Consider the following 16,664-nt stretch of genomic DNA (forward strand, 5'->3'; position numbering starts at 1 on the left):
ATGAGAGCTGTAGCACAGAAGAACTCTCCCATATGGTACAAGGAGCCATATCTAGGATATTTATTATGACATTGTTTAAAAGTGCACAGTATAGGAAACCATCTAAATAGCATCAGTATGGATTTTACAATATGATATTTATTCAGTATAGTTTAAGTAATGAACTGGGGCTATATCTATCAACATAATGTAATGCAAAAGGTACCTGCTGAATAGAATTGACATGTGTTGTATCATAGTCATATATATATGAAAGTGATATATATTAAATGATATATATAAAATTTACCAACTGAGTTCCATTCCTGTGATTGTTGTTGACAGAGTTGGTTGCTAAGTAAGGAGTTGTACAGATTTGTATACAGTATATATATATTACAATATTCAGAACAAAGAAATGGCCAGAGGGAACTGCAACTTGATGAGCTTGCTTTTATTTGTACAACTCTTGCATACGGTACTATAACACAGAACACAAAGCTACAGCCCTGTGCTGAACAGTACAATCAGAAAAAATTACTGTACTGTGGAAGCTTCCACATAAGGCTGCACTGCAGCCCACTTTCCATGCATCTTACATCCAAATGGGAGTTCTAAGTACCATCAGAAGGTCGCAAGCTGAATGTGGAGCTCAGTTTTTAAGTCCTAAAAAAGTTGTTAAACAGGCAGATCATCAAATGAGGAATGAGGAATGAGGAATATATATATATTTCCTAATAATCAGCTAAAATATATATACAAAATTATTGCAAAAATATCACATATATAATTATATATTGTGAAAGCATTAAAATATGCCAAATTATGAAATATACTGAACTTTTTCAAGGAAAGGAGAAAGTTTAGTATTCAGAATGATGTGTAAAAGGCTTTAAACATATTGTTAAAGTTTTCAAAAGAGTAAAATTTTAATAGTGCAAATGTTAACATTCAACAAGTCTGTGGTGGTAATTATACTGAGTATTATTAAATTATTCTCTGTAATCTTTTATTAGCTTTTTAATATTTATCATTAATAAACTTTAAATGGAGCAATATTTTACACCTATGACGGGAAGAATGCATTTGTGTTTTATATAAAGAGCCTTAATGTATTATGTGAAGCATGGGTGTATTGACAGAAAAAGTGGAAGAAATTAGGATTTATAGAAGGCCAAAAGTCACAGTCAGAGCTCCGTTCTCCGTTATGACAAGCAAATGCTGAGATATAAATATTAAAATTCAAATAATAGAAAATACTCATTTAGTTTGGGAAGGAATCAAAGGCAAGAACTATCACATTTGTCTATAACAATGCCAAAACCGATGATTCGCTACTAAAATGATCTTGAATGTTTGCTGTCATTCTTTACAATTAGTTTGGACAGCTGCCACATTATTATTTCCGTGGTGAGCTTTACATATCTTTAAGACTGACCATCTGGAATTGTCCAGAGCATTTTATTTCTGCTAAAAGTAGCTTCACCTCTAGCCCTACCATAGACAGGCAGCTTCAGACAGAGACAACTAAGCTGACTGTGTACCAAGACTTTGTCTGCTCCTGACACATCCATTTAGTGTTACTGATGTTGCCAGAAAAAGAAAAAAAAAAAAAAAACAACAACAACAACAAAAAAAAAAAAAGAAGCAAAGAAATTCTGGAAGAAGGAGAGGACAAAATTCAGTTTATTTTCTACTGAAGTTCCTGAGTATGGAAAATAGTTGGAGTCTATTTGCAGATTTAAGGTGAAGCTTGAAATCCTATGAATTAGTTTGATCTAAATACACACTGATATTTAAAACATTTGCATGTCTCCTCAGTGCCTTTGTTTCTCCTTCTTTCAAAGGAAGAGTATTAGTAGTGATAGATTTAACTGGAACAATATTTTGCTATTTGGAAGTACTTTTTTGGGAAGAGTGCAGAGCCGGAGAGTGAGTTCAGAGCCTTCATACTGAGCTGTACCTCCAGCCCCTTTTATTTTTATGTTGAGACAGGGTCTTAGCTTACTAGCTAAATGATCCAGGCTGGGGTCAAATTTTCAATCCTGCTTCAGTTTCATAGTACTGGGAGTACAGGCAAGTGTCACTGGGCTTAGCTTGGAACTGCTTTCTTATGTGCAATTTCTTTATGGATAACAAAAAAAATAAATCTTAAACGAATGATTATCCAATTGAAGCACCAGGTGTCCTGGCTGGTTAGCCAGTAACCATTGCCACCACCACACTATGTGTGTAAAACTTGTTTGGTATAGCTCCTCAAACTCACTTGGAGAATAAATTCTGACTCAGAAACTACAAAGGGATGATCTGATATAAATAAAATAATTCATTAAAGCAAAGGCTTATAAGAGAGGGTAACATACAAAAGAATATTTCAACTTTGGAAATATGTGGAGAAAACCATGCGTGACCATTAGCGTATGACAAGTAGTAACTTTATAAAAGAAGGAAAGAAAGAAAGAGAAAGAGGGAGAAAGATGCTTTCAGAAGCAACTGAGGAGGAATCTTTGTAACTAAACTTTTGAGGTTTCTTTAAATCCACATTTTCTGCCAAAAGATTCAAGCACAGATTTGGTGTTTATATTTGACAAGCCCCCATATGCTGCTTTTTTCTCCAAGCTTTTGCTCTGGCTTACTGAGCCTTTGATTAGTTGAATATGTGGTTTTAAAATGGCTAAAAATACCCTGAAGTCAAGCTCCTTGTCTCAGTTTTTATGTAGTTGATAAAATGGCCATTTGAGCACCAGAGTTTCCAAGCCATGCCCTGTAACCTTCAACAAACCATAGCTTTCAGAGAAGCAAAGCCTGAGTGCAAGGTCATTGGCTTTTCACTTCGGTGCAAAGTCAAAGTGGGAGAAGAAAGAAATGAGATCATGAAAGAGACCCTCTATTCTTTTTAACTACCTCCTTCAATATTTAATAGGGTGGCTTTGGGATTACTGAGAGTTACTGTGGAAAGCGTGGCTGTCAATATAGCAGGAACCCCCAAAGGAGCTACAGAACTGGCATTAACCACAGGAATAGTTCCAAAAAGCAGCCAGCTATAGAGGCCATGGAACTTCCTGTCATACTCCCTGGGAGACATGGAAGTCCCTGGTCGCTGGTGAATGCCACACACTGGGAGCCTGCTCTGGGTCAGCCCATCAGGTTTCTAGGCTGTCAAGAGAGCCCCCTCCCTTATTTTTATCATTGTTCCCTCCCTGTAGGTAGAGCTGCATTGCTTGCAAGGTGCAAAACATGAGGTAAACATCAAGACCCAGACTGAAACACCCAAAGTGTTACAGGTACAAAGAAAGGCATTTTCCTTTCATCTGCATTATCTCCCCTCCCACCCCTAGTCATGTTGTTCTATATTTGGCATTTAATGTCATGCTCCCTTGCTTGGAATCACTGTCAGGGCAGAACAGTCCTCCCCAGCACCACAGTCCCCATTCTGCAACTGGTGTACTGGCAGCCTACAGGTTGCTAAAGTCCCCAGGCAAAGCTATGCAGAAACTTAACTATTCACTTCCTGTCCTAACACTTCCTGCCCACTCCATGTTAATAGGTGACCCATCTAAAGTATTTGGATAAAGGGTGGACAAGAAGTTCCCTCCTGCCTGGGTGCCTGCCAAACGTGCAGTAGCACCGCCAGTCCATGGAAAGTGGCCCCTGGCATTTGTGTTCTGAAGATACTAATGAGAACATGACAGAGCATGATCTTTCAGATGCCTGTATCCAGGCCTCTGCTGGCAGTGGTGGGTGTTGATGACCCCTGGGGAGGGACAGGTAGTGGGAGACAAGATGAGCAGAGATTCCAGGGGCAGGAGACACAAAAGACCAGGACCTGCCCAGGCAGGGTAGGGAGGCTGTGACAAAAGAGATTGTCTGAGTCCATAGAGCATGCTTTTTATTCTTATCCACCATCATTCTCAAAATGGAAATTAAAAGATCGAATTAATGGACTCTCCAGATCATGATGGCAGAGCACTAAGCATCAAGCACAAAGCTTGTTGGAGGGACTGTGTATCTGATGTGCTCGTCATAAGCCCCCGAAGCCAACCTTGACCTCAGAACCATCTGACCAGGCCATGTACAGACATCACCCCAAAGTAGAACTGTTCAGAAAATTCGAGCAGTGTACAAGGAAAAGCTATATGGCTTAAGTACGTTTTTGTCTTTCCTGAGAAATGAAGTTGCTTAAGTAATATTTTACAGATTCAATACTCTTTCCTGTTAACTTCATCTACATATTCAGACTTTCATTCTTATCATCTCCTTGCATTGTTGCAATGATCTCTGTGGTTTCAGATGGACATATTGAACAATATGTCATTTTGGCAATTTTGATAGCAAACATGGACTCTCAAATTTTCCAATCATAATGAAGGTATCTCAACTTCTTGCTTCTGGATGAGAATTTCAAATTACTTTGAGTAAATCATGTAACTTTTTTATGGTTTATTGAATGACTCAAACTTGATAGATGTATACATATTGATCAGGTTTGCTTTCTCACTTAGATTCAATCACACCATGGGAAAAAATCCTCCTTATAAATTAAAATTGGATACCTTGCTTCTAGGTAGTAGAAAGCTATTCCAGGCTATTCTACTGTGACATTTCAAACTTACATTTCTCTTTCCCAGTCAGCTGAAAGGCACAGCTTTGGAAGGTTCATGTTCTGTTCCTGCAACATCTTCTCCTCCTCTTTTTTCTGAGTCCCACTCCTCTGCCTGCTTTGATGGTAAAAAAGAAACAGGAGAAAGGGGAAAAGGTCTTTGATTTAGTGGAAATTGATGGAACTAGCTGTCATCCTCTCTGGCTGACACCGGAGCATTATCAACCAGGGACTTGAGGTAAATGGCCAAATGCAGACTAGTGAAGATCATTTGTGGGTTATTCTGAAGCCCTGTCAGAAACTGAAAATTGTTCAATGTCCTAAAGTGGAAAATGTTCCCCAAACCGAATCAAGCTGGACAATGCTACCACAGCATGCACTGAAGGCTCACTCTTAACATCTTGGTCTTGAACTTCTTTTCTGGGACAAGGAACTCTCTTATATAGCAGGAGAGTAGGATGACTTCTCCCACGCCATCCTGAGTATTAGGGAAAACCATTCATCCTTAGTCTTATCGATGAAGGCACAGTTATCTCCCACAGCAGCCTCTTCAGCCGTGCCACATCTTGTTAGTGTGCTTCTCTCCCTGCCGAGACAGCCCAGAGGGAAAGTCATGCTATGTGCTATGTAAGGAGACAGTCAGCCAGGGAATGAGATAACTGCTCGTCTTGTGTCAGATTTCCTCCCTCTCTTGCTGCTCTCCCCTGTTTCCACCATTAGACATATCCCATCTTGTGAATGTCAAGAGGTGAGCATGACTTTATAGGAAGTGACAGCAATGCTTTTATGATGAAATAGTATAAAGGAAAATTAGCACAGTTAAAAGTCATGGTGTCATATATAAATCCGCAAACTCCCCTTAAGTGGGATGGTGTGTAGGAAGACCTAGTCCACACCAGCGTGAGTGGGGCTGGAGTCCACTGTCACCAGGAAGAAGGTATCAACAGCAGAGGGAAAGGGCTGCTCCAGGGCAGACAAGCTCAGCAGAAAAGCATCCACCACTTGGAAAGATGGTCCTCTATGGTAAAAGAAGTAATGTACTCCCTTGACACGGCTTTCAGAAACAAGCCTGGCAGGAAGAAACAGACAAACAGCGCAGGGTCCAAACAGCACAGAGCAACAGGAACATGGAAAAAAGCTCAGGCGCCAGGCCTAGCCCTCTCCAGGACAAGCCCCTCTGAGTTGTGTCATCACCATACCTGTGCATGTCTAACCACTCGCTCACTGGGTGTCTTTTTCTTTTCACTCTTCAGGAAGAGGCAGCCAGAATTCTCGCCCACCAGCCAGTGTCCGTCGGCACATGTGCAGCTTTGAAAACCCCCACACTGCAGTGAATGTGTAAGCTGCATGGAAAATATAGTGTTTTGCCCCTTGCTTTCTCTCTCCTGGGTTTTTCTAACATGGAAACAGATGTGGTGCATGCCATCAAGAATGAGGAACTCATGTACGTGCCATCGTTTGCACGGCTGCCTTAATTTGATTGTCCATCGTTCTTAAAAGGACACTGTCAAGTCGGTAGCTCAGTCTTCCTGCTTCTTTTATGTTTCAATGCAACACTTCCTCTGATGCTAGAGATTCACTTTTGTTTGTGACTCCCACTCACAGGCTCGAAAGTGAATTTTCCCTCTTCAAAAATTTGTCAGCTTCTTCTTGGCAAACAGCTTTTTCTTTTCTTTTTCTTTTTCTTTTTGCCTTTTTGCTGTTGCACAAATGTTTGACTTGATCCTGTCTGCATTAAAGGAAAAAGCATAGCTTAAATTGATGGAAGCATTCCATAATGGCAGTTTGAAGGGTGAGCACCAGTAGGAGCTCTGCTGTGGGTCTCCCTAACCCTGGGGAGCACAAAACAAATGCTTTGTGAATCCCACCAAAAAAATGAGGCTTATAAAAAAATTAAGGAAAAGTAGTCATTTTCCCAATGTTCTGGGAGATTTTTATCAGATTTCTCCATCTGATAAAAACAGTGCATGTTTGGTCCAAGTTTTGACCTTTAGATCTTGACAGTGTCTCTTTAAGTTAAAAAAAAAAAAAAGGACATAAATCATGTTCAATTCATTGTGCACGGAGTCTGTGATCATTTTCAGCTGTTCCTTTACAGCCCTTCAAACTCCTGGGAGAGTCAAGGGTACACATTCCTGCAGCAGGAGGGAGCCCACTGATGAGGGGTCTGAGGCTTGAATAGTCCTTCAGATGAGCAGAGTCCCATTTATTCCAGTGTCTGCTACTGAACTGGCCATGGGGCTGGTAAATGGAGCTGCGGTATCTCTTTACACTGGAAGGCCACAGCCTGCCTCTCTCCTAATCCCCGTAAAAGCTGAGATAGAAAGAGTGTGGTCCCCCTGAGTTATCTTGATTCTCAGCAGGGCTAACATGGAAGTCATGTCTGTGTGCTTCAGGAGGTGGAGGGGACCTTTGCATAGCAAGAGCCATTCTCATATGGCTGGATGCATTCTCTGTAATCCTCTCAGGTCCAAAGGCACTGAGCATTTCTTGCACCATGGGGTGAATCTGAACAAGGACACAGTAAGGAGATCCTAATTGTGACAACTGCTGGCTGCCTGTCACAGGGATTGATGGGAGTGGGTAGATGTGCTTGTCCTGTCCTGACAGCAGAGAGAAAAATCAATTGACATTTCTTGACTTGAAGATGAGTGTTTAAATGCAAACGTGACACCCAAACACACATCCGTGGTGAGTGACAAAAAAAAATAATGCAAGTTTCAGCAAAGGTAACAGGTTGGTCATTTACACTTTCAAAATAGGGTCTATTTAAGCATTCCTTCTCAAAACTATAAAGGATCACGAACAGATCAGTGACTTTTTAAAGCTATGCACTGAAACTGGGTATTTTTAGCTTTGTTTCTGAAAAATTAGAAGGAACAAAAAGGTATGTTCTTTCTGGTGACCTTCAGTTCCCACTGCTTTTGTGAACAGCAAGGTGAAGAAACTGGTCCTGGAAATAAACTGGATCGTTACAGTCTTAGGAGATCTATCTTGCTCCTGAGGAATATTCCCAGTGGAACAACGCAGCTGCTCTGTGTTTTCAGGGCACACTGTAAGGCCTTCACGTACAGCTAAGTGTATCAAGTGACTTGCAAATGAAATGATAAGTGTGGCAGCAAGGAATGTAGAAAAAATGATGGCGTTTGACCTGAAGTTCCTTCAAGGGGACTGAAATGGAGGTACATGTGTACTTCCTAACAGGCACAAACGCATCAGCACGCCTCTGTTCAGCTGATGGTCTGGTACCGACAGGACGTCTTAATAAGCTTTGGCATGGGAGTTTATGTTGTCAGTAAATTGTGATTAAGTTGAACCAAAGATTATTTCAGTTTTACTTGGAAAAAGTTTAGTAAACATCAGAATCCTAGAATTTATTTTGGAACTGACTTGGGAATTTTTACAGAACAGTAGACACTATATCAAGGAAAACTGTGGGGATGAGGAACTTTTATACTTCACTGATCCGGATATGATATGTAACCTCTAGCTGTCTTTTTCTCTACTAGGTTATTTAAGAAAGCACTGGGCTTAATAAAGGCAGTGAGTTTTTGTGTTGTCATATTTGTGCTGTATCATATAGCTTGAAGATGTGTAATAGAATTAATCTAAAGATTTAAATGTTGTAATCTTATAAATTTCAGCAAACTAGTGGTCCTATAAATAGTTTATGATCAGGTTAGAGTTAGAAGGGGAAAAACATAAAATTCACAATGCTATTTGAGATTTAATAAGGGCCAGGAGTGGTGCTGCACATCTGTAATCCCAGTCCTTGAGAGGCTGAGGTGAGGGGATCCTTGTAATTTTGAGACCAGCTGGGGTTACATAATGAGTTCCAAGTCAGCCTGGAGTGTATAGCAAGACCCTATCTCAACCCTCCCTCCCCCCCCCAAAAAAATAAATATAATAAGAACGGAAACCACCAAGTTCTCACAGAATAAGAAGCATTTCTTTTCAAAAATGTATTCAGAAATTCTCTACCTCACAGCAAATGATAAATCAAAGTGCAGGAAATTTTAATTGTGTTCAAATAGGTGCATGGGTTGGAGAACACATGCTAACTATGCAGATATTTTGGAAAGCTTTCAAGAAATAGACATGGAGTTAATGGGAGTCCTTTGGTAGAAGACCACCTTGGGGTTCCCAGGAAAAACAGAAGTCTGACTTTAAGAGTTTCTAGGCCTGAGAAACCCAAGAACCACCTTGCAGGCTGTGCTCTGATACCAGCTAGCCAACACCTGTGGGCAGGGTCAGAGGCTCAGCCCACAGCATTCCCTCAGGCCAGTCTTAGCCAGGTGGCACCACACCCAGCTGCAGCTTTGGGAAGCAAAGTAGCAGTGGCCCAAAGATGCGTATGGGCTCTTTTTTGGTATCCTGTTCTCCTCATAATGGGATTCAATGGCAATTCCTGTTTCCATTTTCATGTGATTTCCAAGAAAATATATGTTAAGGCCTCATGTTCCAAAGAATGTATCTGTCTTCATCATGGAAGGTCTCTTCTGCCTGTGAGCTTTCTGCAGACTGTTTGTCTCTGTTGTGAAGCTATGAGGCCCTGCAGCAGGGACATGGACTCATGCAACACGCAGGACACAGGTGTTGTGTAACCCGCCCCTTTCAGCAGCTTCAGCGTGCACGATACTTCCCTCCTGATCTCTAGCACCCACCCACTGTTCTTCCCATTTTAGATCTCTCTGAGCAGAGAGCAGTTTACTCTGCAGATGTAACTAGTGCTTACTGAAACATAAAACAGACAGTATCACTCGGAACGCCAGATACACTAATCTGTTTACACCACCCACTCTCAGCTCTTCTCTAAACTGCTGTAAATATTGGATTTTGTGTTTCGGGGGATTGTGATACTTAACTAGTGAAAAAAAAAAAAAAAAAGATCCTGAACCTGTCTGTAGCTGGAGCTGCCATCTCAGCCCACCTAGTTTTGCATGTGCAAAGTATACATCATTCTTAACATCTCCACTTCCTCTAGGCCTGCCAGGCATCTCCTCCAGTTCTTGGAGACTGATAAATATATTTAGCCACCTGAGACATTTGGCCTAATTGTGCTACAGTTGATCTTCAAATACGAGATTATTTTAGGTTTGTCTTTTGAAGTTCAAATGAGAAGGATGGGTGTTTTGTGACAATTATGTGATATGTTTCAAACCAAACTGGTTTACTTAACATTAAGAAATCAAGTAAAATTAAGCAATAGAAAGAAGTTTGTGCTGAAATGGAAGATATTAAAGTTCCCTGGAATTATACAAAATCTTTATTTCATAGTATTATTTAACTTTTATGATATATATTCTGTTGTGATGCCCATAACACATATATAGATGTGTTATGGGTATCACAATAGAATGAGAAAATACTATATAGAAAACACTATCTATCTACCTATCTATCTACCTATCTATCTATCTATCTATGTATATGCATTATTGCATTGTATTTTATGCTTTTCTCTTCACATCACAGCAAAGAGTTCTCAGCCGTTTCAAATAGGATACTCCAATTTCCCATCAAAAGTTATTAAGCCTTTACTTGAACTTTATTAAAGATCACTTAAGCACAGAACACAACAAAAGGTAGTCAAGATTGGGTTATATTTATATATGACAGTACACTTTATCAAAATAGCATTTGCAGGTGTTTTAAAATAAATTGAGTTTGGTAGAGCATATCTAGGAATCCATCACTCTGGGAGACTGAGGCAGGAAGATTGGGAATTTGAACCCAGCCTGAAACAATTTAGCGATTTAGCAAGATCTAGTCTCAATATGAAAATTAAGAAAAGAGCTCAGTATGTAGGCCCCTGCGGGGCAGGAAAGCTGCTATTTGGACAGCCATAGTGAAAATCTTTCACCACAAAACATGAAATTTGGGTTCAGTGACAGAACTAAATGGTGAATATACCTATCTGCAAGGTCACTATTAAAACTGTTCCTATGTGGATGTGTGTAATGGAGACACAGGCCCACAGGGGACCCCTCAATGCTGAAAACAGCTATATGACTGAGGGAAATAGGGGGCATCACCTGAGGTCTCCCGGGAATACAGAGACACATTTTCATCGTAGAAGAGGGCCTTGGATAGTGTGTTATCAAGGCTTCTAAGGTAGGTGTAAACCGACCGTCAGGCGCCTTTTCTTTTTAAAATACACACGCAATTAAGTGAAGACACATGATGGCATTTTCATTTAATGATTCCATTAATGACTATCAGGGATGGGCACTTGAGAAAGAAAAAGGCTTTACCTCTGCAAATAATCAGCAGGTTGGAAGGCATATGTAAGGAAGGTAAGAGTAATAGAAGGGTTTTTTTTGCAAGAGCCACACCAAATGCACAAAGAAATGGGGTACACAGAGCGGTGGGTGCGGACAGCTGAGCAAGCGGGACCTGGAGGTGGGCTTACGGGAGTTTTAAACTCAGAAGAGGAACTGTGGTTCTGAGTCTGCTTCTGGCTGGAGGTTTGATTATAGTTTTGCTAGGAAAACCATTGTCCTGTTCTTTATTTGGTTCAACTCAGAGGAGACTACACCAACAAGATACCGTGAAAATCTATAATTTGAAAATTTAGAATTTGTAAGCACTTATACATTTCCAAATAGTGTATGAAACATGTTGAAAAAAACATTATTTTTGATGTAATAGTTTAGAGATGAAATTTTTTCTTAGATGATTAAAAATATAACCTGAATTATCAGATAGGTAGAGGAAAAACCTTCAAATTTTTAACTGTTATATCTATTGTACTTCCCTATATCCAGATTTTTCCAGACTAAATATCAGATTATCTACATGACTATGTACTTATTTGTCTCACTTCAGTTTTCAATATTACAAAACATGGAATATCAAAGTATTAATCTCATGATTAATGTGGCAGTCATGTTATTTGAAGCATTTATTCCTGTTTCTTCAAGATGATTAAACAAACCATTATACTATAAATCATTTTCTATTTTTTTCTACAACAAAAGACTGTGATGTGCAATAGTCTATTTCACACCTCCACATAAGGAAAAAATGTTCATTTTTCTGTTCCTTTAAATATCACAAATGTGTTCTTATTGTGCTGCTTTCTCTGTTGCTTTACTGGCTATAGAGAAAAAAAAAGCAAACTCTTAAAATAACAGAAGAAATGACTTCTATTAAGCATTAATAATGTTGTTAGTATTAGAATGTGTTGTTAAGGTACCACCATCTGCTAAAAGTCCAAAAGTAAGACCAGAATTATTGCAATAGGCAGAGTAGAATTTGTGGTCTATGTACGCTGTACATTTCATTTTCTCCTGCACAGAGACATTCTACTTGTGGGTTGTAGGAGAGTTTCATGAAGCTGAAACTGGATAAGGCCAGAGGCCCCTGGAACTGTGAAAGTGTTCTTTATCGCGGCTCAGGGAGCAGAACTGCTTGCTCTCTCTGAATTTTCATTTTGTCTATTTTGCATCAAAATCTGTTGAAGGATACCAAAGCACATCAGTATCCTGCAGGGCTTCCCCATTCTGTTTCCAAACACACATAGTGAAGTGTTCCCACCTAGTTTGTGAAAATCTCATTCCAGCTGCTGTGAATTGGGGTCTTTGTGTGACGTGAGACACAGAGTGTGTGTGTCATAATGTTTTGAAATAAAAATACGCATCACCTTAGTGGATCGATCGTGGGTGTAGGCCTGCCTGTCATCAGGTTTTTCTCATGGGTTGGGTGTGGTGAATGTGGTCAGGAATACTGACACATGCAAATGGGCCCAGAGAGGGTCTGCTTCACACAGTTCTATAGAACAATGACAATAGCTTTAAATGCAGATCTCCACTTCACCCACATAAAGTCGTTGTGCGCACCTGTCAGTATAGAACTGAGACATTTTATTTCCTCCCACCAGTTTGGGAATCATCCACGGGGCTGCATTTGGATAAACATTGTTTCCTTAGAGTGTATGTGTGAGTTGGAGCGGTGACTTTGAAATCTTCCAAAATAGCTGTTTCTACAACAGGCAGGCTTTTCTCCCCAACAGCTTTGCTCCCAGTCGGTATTTCCTCTCTTGGCATGGGGGCGCCAGCCCCGGCTGCAGCTTCTCCCTGAGAACTGCAGTGGTGTCCTTCCTTTAGTTGGTAGTTGGGGCAGCAGTGGGGATGGGAGGAAGGGCTTCCTTGGGGTGGAAGGTGCAGGGACAGTGCCCTGAGCAGGGTTTGTGTGGGACTGATATATGCCATTTATCCTCTGTGCATGATCTGTCTGCAAATAAACCCATCTCTATTTTATTCATAGTTCTAATGGCAAGTCTGTGTCATGGTCTGAACCAGGTGGAAGACAGGTACCCAAGGGACAGCACATGTGGCACCGCCTCTCTGTGCACGTGAAGACCAATGAGACGGCCTGCAACCAAACGGCCGTCATCAAGCCCCTCACTAAAAGTTACCAGGGCTCCGGCAAGAGCCTGACCTTTTCCGATACCAGCACCAAGACCCTGTACAACGTGGAGGAGGAGGAGGACGCCCAGCCGGTCCGCTTCAGCCCTCCCCGCAGCCCTTCCCTGGCCGTGCACCGCCGCGCGCCCTCCGCCACCACGCCGCCCCTGGCGCCCCGCCTGACCACAGAGGAGACGCCCCTCTTTCTGGCCGAGCCGGTGGTCCCCAAGGCCTTACCCCCTCCCCTGCAGCAGTCTCCCCAACAGCCCCCGCCCCAGCAGCAATGCCTGATGGACCAGCTTCAGGGAGTGGTGGGCACCTTCGGCGTGGGGATCCCAGACTTGCACGCGGTGCTGGGGGGGCCCGGGGCGCAGGAGAACGGGCTGCGCCCCCTGTTCCCGCCCCCGCCTGCGCCGCAGCACCTGCAGATGCTGCCGCTGCAGCTGAGCACCTTCGGGGAGGACCCTGGCTCCCCGCCCGCGGAGGAGGACGACGACGACAGCGACAAGTTCAGACTCCTGCAGGAGTACGTGTACGAGCACGAGCGCGAAGCCAACACGGAGGAGGACGAGCTGGAGGAGGAGGAGGAGGACCCGCAGGCGGCCAGCAAGCTGACCCCGGAGGACTCGCCGGCCCTCACGCCTCCGTCGCCTTTCCGAGACTCGGTGGCCTCGGGCAGCTCGGTGCCCAGCTCGCCGGTGTCAGAGTCGGTGCTCTGCACCCCTCCCAGCGTCACCTACGCCTCTGTCATCCTGAGGGACTACAAGCAGAGCTCGTCCACCCTGTAGGGAGGAGGTGTCCTGGCGGAGAAGCAAGGTGAGCCTGAGAGCTTCCCCCTCCAGAGACGTGCAGAAACCCGGAGGAGCCTGGAGCGGAGGGGCGAGGCGGAGAGAGGGAGCGAGCTGCTGCAGCCTTTGGGAAGGAGAGGGAGAGAGGCCTCCAGCAGAGACCCAGACCAGGATGCTGATGCTTAGCTTACTCACAAGCCCTCTCTAGGAGGAAAAGGAATTCAGACAAAGCACAATTCTGTATGGTATGTAACTTTTAGCGCAGACAAAAATAAAATAAAATAAAGAAAATCAACAAAAAATAATCTCTTGTGCACAACGGAGCATCCATACACACGCCTGCACATACTCGGCCATGCTTGGGAAGGGACAGCGCCTGTGGACTTGCCTCTTGACTGGCCAGTTTAGGTCATGGCCTTCCTCGGAAGTAGGTGGAACCAGGCAGAGAAGGTGGGGAAAGGAGGGGACCCCAGGGGCCAGGAGAGCTCCTGCTGAGAAGCTCTTCTTCCCATTGGCCCACAAAGGCCTGGTGTTCAGGAGACCCAGAGTCTGACCTGAGGGCCATTCACTGCTGTCCTGCGGTGCCAGCTCAGCCAGTGCACTTGGAGAGAGGGGCCCAACCTCCCACGCTCTTCAGCTGCCCTCTTTAGAAGAATAAAAGCAAAATCGCACCAAGTGCTTCCCTGGGGATGCTATGGGAGGAAAGAGGAACGGTGACACCCAAGCGTGGGTTTTCTCAAAAATCTGATCTGCACTACCGCCTTCGCTGATTGGTGATGTTGGAGAAAGACAAGGACAGCAGATTGTTCTGAAAGTGGCAGAGACATTTTGTGGATTCATTCGTGCTTAGGCCAACGCCATTGCCCTTCAGTTAAGCAGAACAAACCACGTGGTGACAGAAGTGTTACCTTCCCTTTACTGTAGCAAATGAAAGAAACCCTTGGGCTTCTAAGATTCAGTATACATACGTACAATGTGGTGCCATTGTTTCTCATACGTACTACAGAAACAAATCCATCTTTAAACCTGAGGGTGTACTCATAGCAACTATTATCGGTTTAAATGACAAGTAACGCTTTCTTATTGTCACGGGAGTCCTTGTAACTAGCAAGTGAATGTGTTCCTGTGTCCTTGTATTCATGTGACTATAAAACTTATGCAATGTAATGTCAACCTACTGCGACTAGAAGATTGTCTTTGGGATATAGCATAGATATTTTCATGTTCCAATAATGTTTTATATATCGCTGCTACCCATACCTGCAGCAGTTCTTTGAAGGCTTGAGTACTACGATCCAGTGTTTTTCATATGAAGTTCAGATGATAATTCTTCTTCGAAGAGAAAATTATTTTTCAGGTATTTTATGAAAGAATGTTATTAATGAAGAGGTCTGAAAATTTACTATATAAAAGGTCACAAGAACTGTGGGTGACAATACAAGGTACATTTTATAAACTTGCACATGTCATTATCAAAACAAGACTGAAAAGACAGTGTTTAGGTTATTTCAGGATATTTTAATTTTTTAAAAAAGATTTCCCATAGCTAACAGAACTTCATCTTTCTCTAGTATACAACATCTGATTCTAGTCATGATTTCTCAAGTATTACTCATTAATCACACTTCTTTTAATTTTATTTTCATACCCTGTACTCTCATATTTTTTGCTATCATAATTTTCTTTATGACTCTCACTTGCTGCTGTGTAATATCCATGTTCATGTAATACAATTATTCTATATTTTTGCTCCTTTGTTATCCTCAATAAAATAATTTTTCCTGGTGTTTCTTTCTTCTATTATTTGCAGAATGAATCTTATCCCTTTTAATGTCTTTGTTTATGCCTTCTATTTAGTTATATTTTTAAACACTTTCTTCATATTGATGCTGTCAATGATGCCATTGATTTCTCAGCCAAAAGTCATCTTAGAATCTTTAAATATTGTCTGCATGATTAATTCAGAATTTAACATTCACTCCAACTTTGGAGCCTTGTTTCTTATGTTTTACCATATTCTATCAAATTTTAGTGAGTTCTGTCAAAAATAAACTACCTTTGCTTTACAAAATTGTTTTTAAAACACCTTTACTGAAAAGACCTCATGATTAAATGTGAATTTCAATTCTGTGTTTTCCTTGTAGTGAAGCAGAATGGGGAAAATGAATGGTTCCAGTCCTTAATAAATGGATTTCTACTTATTGCATTCCTATAAGAGCACACATATTTTACTTTATTAGCAAAACATGGTCTTTTAATTTTAAAGCCATTAATATATCCTTAATATTTGAGTACTTGTGCATTCAGATTTTTTAAAAGTCACATTAGATAAGAAAAGTGATTTTTATTGAACTAATGGAAGGTATTAGTTTGTTCTGAGGTTTTGGTCTGAGACTTTGGTGAACACATTCAATACTGATTACCTTACTCTGAATGCCTACTAATACCGTAATTAAGGTTTCCTAAATAATTTAGAGTTTTAGTCCTTCTGTCATACTTAATTAAAAACTGGAGATGTACACATATGTACTCTGTACCAAAATGGCAGAAACTCTTCACCGTAATATATGTGATTATACAAATTGTTCTGCTTCTTGTCAAGTGTTTTTCTTTGGCTTGTTATTGCTCTTTGTCAAATAATCTTGATAATGCTGTATAATAAATATTTTCTACTTATTAAATGTGGATGTCCCTCTGTATACTTTGTTTTACTCTAATAGAAGCAGACCAATATAAGAAATAATTCTAATGGTTAACTTTTGCTAAGGACACACCTTCAAGATGAAAATTTGAGGGCACCATGCAAAATTTACAGAACAGGTAAGTGACAAAGTAGAGAAAAGTTTATTAAATAGAGTGTGACCCCAAATTAAAATTTCTGATGCCCAT

The 16,664-nt window shown here is 41.4% G+C and overlaps 1 protein-coding gene across 4 annotated transcripts in view; it reads left to right on the top strand.

Moving 5' to 3' along the window:
- The window catches only part of Grm1 (glutamate metabotropic receptor 1), a 347,694-nt gene extending 331,238 nt beyond the window's left edge, over positions 1-16,456 (top strand). Inside the window, exons 8-9 of one of the 4 annotated variants that reach the window (XM_063233463.1) lie at positions 5,833-5,917; positions 12,883-13,022. In XM_063233463.1, the coding sequence (XP_063089533.1) occupies positions 5,833-5,893 (61 nt within the window). In that variant the 3' untranslated portion in view covers positions 5,894-5,917; positions 12,883-13,022. Of the gene's footprint in view, positions 1-5,832; positions 5,918-12,847 lie in introns of all 4 variants that reach the window. The other 3 variants (XM_063233462.1, XM_063233461.1, XM_063233460.1) reach the window with 3 other exon arrangements.
- Positions 16,457-16,664: the final 208 nt, after the last annotated feature.

This window comes from Cavia porcellus, unplaced genomic scaffold (assembly GCF_034190915.1).
Source record: "Cavia porcellus strain 051 isolate PalLab524CR breed Dunkin Hartley unplaced genomic scaffold, mCavPor4.1 scaffold_22, whole genome shotgun sequence".
Classification (NCBI taxonomy): Eukaryota; Metazoa; Chordata; class Mammalia; order Rodentia; family Caviidae; genus Cavia; species Cavia porcellus.